Source organism: Vanacampus margaritifer, chromosome 7 (assembly GCF_051991255.1).
Source record: "Vanacampus margaritifer isolate UIUO_Vmar chromosome 7, RoL_Vmar_1.0, whole genome shotgun sequence".
Classification (NCBI taxonomy): Eukaryota; Metazoa; Chordata; class Actinopteri; order Syngnathiformes; family Syngnathidae; genus Vanacampus; species Vanacampus margaritifer.
Genome location: NC_135438.1, coordinates 17,920,747 through 17,931,547, shown reverse-complemented (window position 1 = coordinate 17,931,547; position 10,801 = coordinate 17,920,747). Strand labels below are relative to the sequence as shown.

Genomic DNA, 10,801 nt, shown 5'->3' with positions numbered 1-10,801 from the left:
CCATTTTATCATATTTTTGAATAATCATTTATATAATATGATGATTTGATTCAAGCTCTGCACACACTGATGTGTTTTCACTCTTTAGGGATAACTGGAATTCTGATCTTGTTGGGCCTCACAATAGTAGGACTGTTTGGGTTTGGGACAATGTCCAGGTGAGGTCAGTATATCTGCCTGTGAAATGTTGGATGCCAAATTTAGTGTAAAACTGTCAAAAATGTGCATGTGCCTGTGCAATGTTTGAATGACCGTTATTGTATTGCGTGAAATTGTTACAAAAGATGACCTTTAACAAGCTTAATGTTAGGATGCAGTCACATTAGCACTCAACAAATACAGAAAATTATGTCTCAGACCTCGTAGATTAGCACATTAAAAGTAGTTAAGAATCTTAGTCGACAAGAATCCAATCTGCCTTCAGTATCATTCTTTATTTAAATACTTGTATAATTAAATTGGCATAGGCATATGCTGCAAGTTACTCAAATCAATGTATAATTTTGATGTGGCCATGAACATATTACATTACACAACTTAGACAAAGGAAACAATGACTTGAATCTCAGGCACATGTGGTAGAATCTGATCAGGTGTCAGTGGTGTCATTTTAGGACTTGTGCTGTCCCTTTTTGGGTCAGACAAACGTCAAGAAAGGCAGCAAAAAGAGCGAAGGCAACATCCTGTCAAAATGACATTTCACGTGCAAAATTGAAGTGAATGTAAAGTGATGTATGAAATAAAATAAAAAAAATGGAGTGAAATCAAATTTTGTGCCACTTGTTTGTGAATCAGAAATGCTGACAAAAAGTCAACCTTTGTTTAAAAAAAAATGTACAAGGTCGTCAACAATAATGTGTCACAGCACATAATACGATGTTAATACACATGTACCGGTCATATATTTAGGTACACCTGCATAATCTAACAAACACTACTTTGATATTTAAAAGTGTTTTTAAGATTTTACAACAATCAGTATGATGTGCAGTTTATCAATACTACATACAACCATAAATTACAATCTCATGAAACATTACAGTGTCAGCAAAACAGTAAAATCGTCTTCGTTACAGCTTTTGTATTATATATTTATTTTATTTCCCTTTTTATATATATTATATAGGCTCTCATGGAAAGTGTGCAAGGGACCGTGAAGTGTCTTGTGAATATGGTGGCAATTCATCAGACTAGACAATGTAATCATGTCAGCATCTAATTTGTTTTTGCTGTCAAAACACACACACGCAGCTACATTTTACTCTAGCTTTGATTTCTCAACCACTGAGGTAGTGCTTGCCTGAGTGAGTACCCAGTTGTTTTGCTGTGTAACTGCACATGTGATTCAAACACTCATGAGCATATGAGCTACTTCATTTTTCTACCCATACCAAAGGTCATACCACAAGTGGAAAAAAATAAGCAAATGCAAACATAAATTTTTTAGAAAAAGAGCAGCTTCTCCAAAATGTCTCTGGATTGAATGGATGAAGTTTCAATGTGGCAGCAGCTCGTTGGATGAAGAAAAAGGCACGAGTAGAAAGTACAAGAACATGGATGAAACAATCAGGAAGGCACCAGGTAGAACATTTCCTATAATGAAGAGGCACTTTTGCCTCAAAGCAGATACATCTTTAGGGAAGCAAGAATCAGATGACAGACAGCAAGGTAGTCCTTTCTCACTTAAGACTTCCCCAAGTGCTTGGAGGGGGGAACTTGTCCACATCACCCGATTCATCATAAGAGTTGTCTCCCAGGTTGAAGGTCAATTTGTACCGCAAACGCACCTTTTCCTGAAACGTGACAATATCAGTCTAGAATTATAGTACACAACTAAATAACTATTACAGTTAAGCGAAAATCGAGCATTATATTTTTAAAGGGGTAGTCAACCCCCCAAAAAATTCTTTACAATAATACATGTAGCCACAGTAGTCCAAACACGGTATTCTGATTTGATATTGTGTATGTGTAATATGAGTTAAGCAGCAAAAATCCACCAGTTGTTATCCATCTCAGGCGACGGCCATTTTGTCATTTGCTGTCGACTGAAAATGACATCACAGTTGCTCAGTCCTGCCCGGCGTCATGGCTGGATTGGAAGCTGTTTTGGGGACGCCAGCCTTTTATGCTTCCTATATTGATCTGTCGTCATTCAATACAACCAATCCAATCAGCGAATGAAGGCAACTGCTAGCCAATCGCAGATACACGGGGGAGGGCCACAGAGTCATTCATTTGGACAAGCACTAATGTCGAGCTGAACACTGAAGCAATCATTCATAGTAGGAGGGTTCGCTACAGCAGCTAGGGCGTGAAACCGGGCAGGTTCTACTCATCCACATGGCGGAAACCTGAGTGATAACGACAACAACAGCGAGGTCCACGTTAAAACGCTAGCCTTTATGATGCTCCTTATGCTCTTTAGCTGCTGTAGTTTTGAATGTTTACTTCACTGCTAAACTTGACATCAGCGCTCATGTTTACCCGTGCATTATGTTTATGCTGAAGCATAACTTCTGAGTTGAATAAATGTGCACAGAACTACACCGTTGTTTTTAGATGAACTGCCACTTTAACGTGACCTCAAATTTAGGTTGAAGAAGTGTGCCCCTAAAATAATAATAATAATAATAATAATGCCCCCTGTTGCTGAAGGTTGAGGTAACGACCAATCATGGCTCAGCCTCAGAAAACAGGTGAGTCATGATTGGCTGTTACCTCAGCCCTGACCAACTGATGTTATCTTCAGTCGACAGCAAGTGACAAAATGGCCGCCACCTGAGATGGTGTTTAGACTAGTGAGGGCACATAGAACATTATTGTTAAGACATTTTTTGGGTTGACTTCCCTTTCAAAAGATTTGATCCAAATAGAAAGGATATTTATTTCTGCATGTGTCTATGCAACTAAGGATTCTTTAAATTGCACTCAGCTATGGATGGACGTAGTTGACAAAAGCAAACCTTGTGAGGGTTCGCCAGTAGCAGAATCTGTGTGATGGCAGCCGGAGGCAGGATGGGATTGAATGCTGGGAGTTCGCTACTAGAAGGTGGCTGCAGTTTCACTTTCATCACCTAGGCATGGACACATGGACACCTTATGTTTATCTGAGCATAAAAACAAACTTTAGATGCCAAGAACTACATGAACACACCTTGGGCACAGCTGCCTGAAACCGGATGTTAGTGACAGGAGTGGGTGCTGAGGACAACATGGAGATGATCACCACCAGCACGTCCGGCCGTGACGGCAGACAGTCACGGGCGAAAGTGAACAAGACCCTCAGGCTGTGTTTGTCAAATACAGTCACTGGTAGCAAGCTGCCTAAAACAAATACAAAAATGATGTTAAATCCGGAAACATGTCCGAGGGCTAGCAGCTTCAACTTACTGGGACGGATTAATTCCAGTGGCACTGTAACATCAGATAAGGAGAGGTCACAGGAGCCAGCAGCTGGCATCAAGCTCTTGTCTACAGATGGACATGTAGGATTGAAGTGGAGAATGTCGGGTTGTTCGGGGACTGACGAGGATGCAGGAGTTGCACTGGATGACGTTAAAGTTGGCGCATGACCAGAGTTAGAGTTGGCCTTGGTCTGCAGCTCTCGTAAACTGACTCTGGACGGAGGTTGGAGTTTATCCCTGCGTGTTAACATCGACAATCAGAAGAAGGAAATAATGTTGATATATTTACAAGATTGACTTGAGAATCACTATATGAACATTAGCATTGGGACACTTGGACTTTATATTTACAGGATTTCCATTTTCTATAAGATTTTGTGTGTCTGCTGGTAGGTTTGTTGAACCAGAGGAATAAAGATAAAAGTTAATCTCTGTTCCCTCAATGTTGGAACTAAGAGGTGTGTCTCATTTCTTTTGTCCACATAGTGTGTGGTTGAACAATTTATATAATAAGATGGTACGGTTATTGTAATTATTTGTTACAAATCTTCCACCAGGGAATCCCACAGAGTGGTTCTCACCATTTGACCTGCTGGTCCTTAGGAGGGAGGGACTGCTGTATTAATGTCTTCCCCAGCAGGTTGAGCTCATCCATTCCCTTGCGTGCCGCTGGTACAGCCTGTGAAGCTTGGGGTACGTCCAAGCACTGCTTTGAAGCTGGGACTGTTGGAGCAGAGAATTCTGGAATGGCAGAAGACTGATGGAGAAGAAAAAACAAAGGTACACTTTTTTTTTATATATAAACAACCTACATTTTAGTTGTTGTCAAGCGTCGCTTTAACTTTCATTCAGGACATGTACTGTACATATGCAAATGTAAATATACACTGATCCTTTGACATGCAAGTTTAATTTCCTCAGTATACTCATTAAACCCCAGCTATTCGCAGGGGGTAAGGACCGAGCCAGGCCACCTTTGGCAAATCTCCGCAAATAATTGATAACTACGAGTAAATCTACAAAATATGTGACAACAGGTGACCATGCCTCTTTCATTTTAAATATTGTGTTGAAATAAGTATGTATCTATATTTTGCTCTATACTATAAATAATATACTGGTATCACTTGTCTATAAAATTGTTTTAAGTACACATCTGCAGAGACGCTAATGCTCCTTGTGTACTCTCTGAAAATGACAGCACCACTGCCACCTACTGTAGTGGATGTGCAATTACAATTTATTCTAAAAAAAACACAAAAACAAAACAAAAACGTTCCCTGGAGTCACATTCACTCCCTCTGGCATCACATCATGCCCCTCTAGGCACACCCCACTCCCATTTGAGAAGGACTGGGTTATACGACCACCTGCTGCATTGCCATGTACATGACACTCAATATTACTTCTTTTTTTTCTTACATTTCTTTTTAACGATTCCTGTGTAGCCAAAGCCTCAAGCAGTTCAAGTGATGTGTTTCAACTAACTTATGAACTTGTATTAAATCCCACCTGTAAAGTGTTCTGAAGCTCACAAGATTCTGTGATGTTTAGTCCTGGGAGATCAGAAACAATGAACAACAATTAAAGGTGACGCATTAGCTGTTAAATATTATATATAGATACAAAAAAAAAAAAGGTTCAGATGGAGCCCATTGTGTACTGACTCAACATTGTGGGTTGCAGACAGCTATTTAACAGCAGGTCCAAGTCGATGGAAATAAGACAAAACTGCTGTGCAAACAAAGCTGACTCAACCCATTTTTTCGTTTTTCGGCCAGCATCTCAGTTTGAGGTTTTTACACGCTAGCTGAGAAATTTGTGCTTACCCAGCGACATGAGCTCATCAACCAGGAGACTGCTGCCAATGTTCTCAGACAGGGCATCTATGTTGGAGGCTTCTGCGTTTAATGGAGACGTGTTGGCTGGTGCACTCAGTCCTGTCAGTTCCAGTAAAGTGGGGCTACTGTTTTGCTCTTTGAATCAAAAACAACGTGCAACGTTTGAGATGATCTGGCGGCAAAATCGATGTAGTGACCAACGCACATATCTTCGACCCTACCTGTGTGTGGAGGTGTGTTTTCACAGGCATTCGTCACCTTCTCACCCTTCACCTGCTGCCTGTAGATGTTAATCACCTGCGTCAAGCTATCATTGGCCTGTAAGATATCCGCTGGAAGCACAAAACCTATTTATGAGCCCAAATGTTGTCATCTAAACAGTAGGGCTTGACCAATTAAACGGTTATAGTGTCCCATTTAGGGCCCTTTCCGTTTCATTCCCTCAGCATTTTAGTTCCCTTACCTAATGCTTCATCATTGTCCTCTGTATCACTGGCTAACCTGAACAGTGTGGGTCTCATTTTTTCACAGCGCTGGTAAAGATTCTGTTAAGACAAGACAGATGTTAAATAAAACCAAGGCCTCACCTCCAGCATTTGTGTGAATCTGCAGCTGAGGCGTGTATTCATCTGCACAGCCTTTATAACCTTAATGAGCTCCCGATTGCTCTGTGAGCTGCCCTCTTCGCTGTAATCTTCCAGTAGCTTACTCAGCAGGCTCACGCTCTCTTTTACCTCCTGGATGGCGTTTATCCGCTTTGAAACCTTCTCATCGCGCTTCTGGTCCTAGAAAAAAAAATCAATTTGGTTATCATGACCATTCAAAATGCATACAAAATGACTGCACTTTGTTATGGTTCAGTTCAATGATAGCTTATTTAAATCAAACCAATGTTTTAATTTATGCATTTCAATTTTGACAACCTGTAAAAGCTGCTGCAAGTCCTCCCCAGAACATCAAATATTTGTGTCATCATGTTATGCTATGCTGGGCCACACTGAGCATAACTAAGAGCAAGAAGATGAGGTAATAACAATTGGTGTTGCCACAGAGAAGAGATTAAAAAAGGCCTGTGAGTAGTGAGTGGTGTATCAAAAATTGATTTGAATCAGAAAATCAGTTTTGATTTAAAATATGTGAATGCATTGAATCAAACAGAATTGTTCCAAAATATATTGAGATACATATCGAATCGTCTTTTATTGTAGAGCTATGTCATTGAAGGAAATGCCAAATTTACATCACTGACAAGTTCATTCATCTGTATGTAAAATAAAAAGAAACTCACATTGAATCAAATCGCAATCCTACTGAATCAAATCATTCAACTTTTAAATTGAAACGTATTGCACCCCATGTGTCGAGATGTGCATCAAATTGTCTTATATCAGAGACTAAAGATGCCACCAACCTGTGAGAATTGTTGTAGGCTCTAATTGTGATTTGTAAGTTTAGCTGCGCGTGTGTTAAGTAACCGTCTGAATGTTTATAATAACCGTTAACATCTATGCTAATTTCGATTAGCCTATCTATGGCATTGCACATTATATGTGAGCATTAAACTCACGAAGTGTCATTAGATGAAATTATATCGTTTGGTTGGACAATTTGGTGTTTAAATATATAATGTTTACTTCTCTTTTGTTTTTCGTGTCAGTTCTACACTAAATTTCAACCAGTACATAAAAAATAAATAGATTGACGCAAGCAAGCGTCACATCTGTTAGATATTATTAACATTTAAATTCTTTATTTCATATATTAACCATTGTTATACATTATTAACATTTTAATTCTTTATATTAACCATGTCGAAATGTTTTATAGATGTGAGATAGTGTTGAACTCAGTATAATTTGACCTTGAACTAAGCTGGAACATATTGTTTGGTCTAAAAAATTATTTCTCAGTGTTCTGTGCGAAAACACACATTTGGTCCTTGAGAACAGAATCTGCTTCGAACACACACACCCCTGAATCTGTTAGCGCCATCGCTCACGGAAAAGTACCCAGAGAGTACGTTTTGTCTACAAATGAAAGAGAGGCGGTCGGTTTAACTATAAGAAGCCATCTTCCCCGCGGAAGAGACACATTCGACACTCTGAAATTCCACCTGTTACGTGATGTTTGGAGTCTGTCACGATGTCCAGAGATCTCTGTTTTTTTTATTAAATCATTTTTGCAAAGGTGTTTTTTCTTACATTAAATCTGTCTTCATATTTTTGGAACACGCAAAGACGACAAATAAATTTATTCCTCTTCACATCTTATAAGAAAGACCGTGCGAGTGTCTTCATTTCTTCCAATTGACATTCTTTAAATCTCCCAACACTTGACAGCTACAGAGTAACAACGTGCACTAATAAATACGATGGTGTGTTTTCATATTTTAAATGTTTTTGTAGTGTGTGGAAGGGATAAAACTTTATTTAAAAAAATGACATAGTCTCTTGTATTGCAGATTTTACCCTGTCATGTGGGTGGGTCTGGAAAATAATCCATTGCGACAAACAGATGTTTACTGTGTCTCAAAGAGATACGTGTGTGGCCTCATGCTGTACACCGCGGGAGGTAATAAGGCAACAAATGATTCACCTCCTGGACCATTTCCTTAATGAGCTTGTTTGCAGCTCTTAGATCTTCGGGGCGAGTGCTGTTCAATAAGCGAGAAAGCGTCTAAAAAAAACAAAAACATTACAGACTGGTCAAAAGTATCCTTGCTCGATGGTTCTTCATAATCAGGCATATAAGTATACATACCTTCGACTTCTCTTCATCCTCAAAGATGGTGCTTTTAGTTCTAGGTGGAGGGGTTGGGAAGGACACATTATCGTTTGTATCCTGCTTGACAATACCTGGAAGAGAGACACATATCAACCATAGTTGAATAAACATTTCGTCATCAGCAGGGATCCTGTTTAAACGACCTGGGGCAAGTGGGTTGTTACTTATGACATTATACATACATTGTAGGGGTTATTTAACGTGCTCAGTGATACTCCCCTCCATACTTTGTGGATTTGGTGTCATTGTATTGCTAACTGTTCCTCACACAACATTAAAAAGTTAAATGTAACACCGTTGCAGTCCGAATGAACGTCCATTTGAACTAACAGCTGCCTTCACTGCAGACATTATAAAAAGCAGACAAAGATATTTGTTTAGGCAGGCATTCCTGTAGGACTAGATATTTTTTTTTTTTACTTTACAGTAAGACAATGCAGGCAGGCAGTGCGATAAGTGCTACGTAAATAAAATTGACTCACTTGCTTATATTATTAGCAATCACTAGGAGCAATGGTATCATGCTTGTTGCTCAGCATGTGCCAAAAGGGAAAACAGATATGAAAACATCCAAGGGGAAATATGGCTTCTTAAATAAACACTTTCAACTTGGTTAATGATATTCTCAAACGCCTGATGGACTCACTCTGTTTCTTCAAAATCCGATAGGCATCAGCTATCTTAGTCTCATCTGGAAGTGTCACTGTCCAGCTGAACATCATTTCTTGAACCTTCGTCTTGACTCGCTCAGGGGCACGGATACCTAAGTACTATGAAAGAGATATTGAGGAAGATTTTTTTTTCTTCAGAAAATGCAAACAAACGATAAAATTGTAATATTACTGTTGAAGAATTTAGCAACAGACTTGCGGCATAATGAAAGCTGTCCAGCATGTGTTTGAACCAGTAGTTTTGAACCTTATTGGAGGCACTGAAACCCACCAGTTTCCTTTGCGCATTCACCAAACCCTTCTTTATTGAAAATTAAATATATATATTTCTTCCTAAATTCAACACAAAGGGTTTTTACTGGTGAGGGAGGGTAGCCTTTTCAGCAAATCTGTCTCTTTTCACCTTGAAATCAACAAGAATTGTGTTATTGTCCCCATTCCCATGCATCTTAGGGTACAATGAAAACAGTACTTTCTTTTTTTTTTGCCTGACAGTGAGCATGAAGAGATTCAAATAATAAAAAAAAAATCACATGACATACCATCACAACAGTCACAAGTCGATTTACTAAGCGCACCAAATTTCCTGCAGCACAGATAGGCCAAGCAATGTTGCATGATCACCTACAGCCAATGATGACCAAGCGGGGCCATGTCATCACGAATCATACGTGGGTGTGTATCTTGACCTCCACAGAAATTCACCATTAAACGGCTGTTTACACATCTCATAGCATACAGTAAACTAGATATTTGTTTTCTGTAAATACAAGGTTAAGTTTGGTTGAACCTGCAACTGAAAACACTGTAATGTGCATTTTAGTGGCAGTTTCCCTTTCCTGTTGATATTGTCATTGATTTACTGTGGAAGACTAACTGAAGTGATAAACAGCAGTAATCGTTACCTTAGGTGAGACCACTTTAATGAGCTCATTGAGAAAACGGAACTTTCCAACTTCATTGTGAAACCGCTTGCCACAATTCTTCACGCAGGATTCCAGAACCTGGAGACAACAACAAAACCTACTTGTAGAGATTGTGTTGAAATAACAAAAGTAGGTAAAGTCAATACCGTAAGCAAGACCTTACCAGTAGTGCCTGCATGGCCTCCCATTCCTGAGGAGACTGGATTTTGTGGGCCAGGAGTCTGGTTGCAAGCTGGGGACTGATTTTTAAAAACATACAGGTGGTAAATTATGGATTAAAATAAAATTTAGTACAATCAACATAAAAAAGATCAGGCATGTATCATTGTGATGAGTTTATGGAGCGCATGATTTTACAAAGCAAAACCTGTAGAAGCGTTGAAATTGTGAGGAGAATTTGCACAACGGTTTGCGATACTTGGAAAATGCTGTACGTATGCAAATGGTTAAAATGCTCACCCGTCAGGTTCATTGTCGAGAAGCTCACAAAACGCTTTGATATTTTGCCAATCGGCGTCCTTATTCAAAGGACTGGTGGCCTTATCTGTAGGAGGCAGATTTCTTTCAGACGTTAGTTATTCTAAGACAAACACCTTGTTTTTTTAATTACGAATGACAGTGATTTCTCGTGACGGTTTTCAAAGGATCAAAGTGAAATTGCAACGTTGTACGCGTCTATTTGTGATTCATTAATTCAAGTGACTATATGACATTTGGGTTAAGGCAGCTTCATTTTTTTAAATTAAATTAGTATTCAGACTTCCACATTTGTTTTGCGACCTATTTTTAAGTGCGCGTTCTATAGTATGTAAGTCTGTAAACGTGGAAAACATGCAGATAAAATGACACATTGATTAAGAAATCTTTCCCAACACTGTTTACTCTCCAAACGTTTTTTGATGGCACTTATTCTTGAGTCGAAAGGAACCATTATTAATAAAGCCACAATCGAAAGCAACAAATCAGGACTGGCTATCGTAAATACACTATCTTGATACGTTTATAAACGTACATTATCTTTAATATTACTTACTGATACGCGACTGGAGGGTGTTCTCTTCCGGCGGCGCTTCTGCCATCTTCTGGGAATTCCAAACAAGGGGTTAGATCTCGCGTTGTTTTGTAATATCGCGGGATTATCCAATGGACGTCTAGTTTCTCCATAGCGCCCC

At 39.2% G+C, this 10,801-nt stretch overlaps 1 protein-coding gene across 1 annotated transcript; it reads right to left on the bottom strand.

Moving 5' to 3' along the window:
- Positions 1 to 413: 413 nt before the first annotated feature.
- LOC144054648 (ADP-ribosylation factor-binding protein GGA1-like) lies at positions 414 to 10,790 on the bottom strand. The gene is made up of 17 exons (XM_077569823.1): positions 10,663 to 10,790; positions 10,089 to 10,173; positions 9,793 to 9,868; positions 9,609 to 9,707; positions 8,679 to 8,802; positions 8,009 to 8,103; positions 7,844 to 7,924; positions 5,896 to 6,033; positions 5,712 to 5,793; positions 5,470 to 5,580; positions 5,237 to 5,383; positions 4,920 to 4,963; positions 3,989 to 4,164; positions 3,394 to 3,644; positions 3,158 to 3,327; positions 2,967 to 3,077; positions 414 to 1,793 (listed from the first exon to the last, which is right to left on the bottom strand). The coding sequence occupies exons 1-17, from the start codon at positions 10,706 to 10,708 to the stop codon at positions 1,680 to 1,682; spliced, it is 1,950 nt and encodes a 649-aa protein (XP_077425949.1). The 5' UTR covers positions 10,709 to 10,790; the 3' UTR covers positions 414 to 1,679.
- Positions 10,791 to 10,801: the final 11 nt, after the last annotated feature.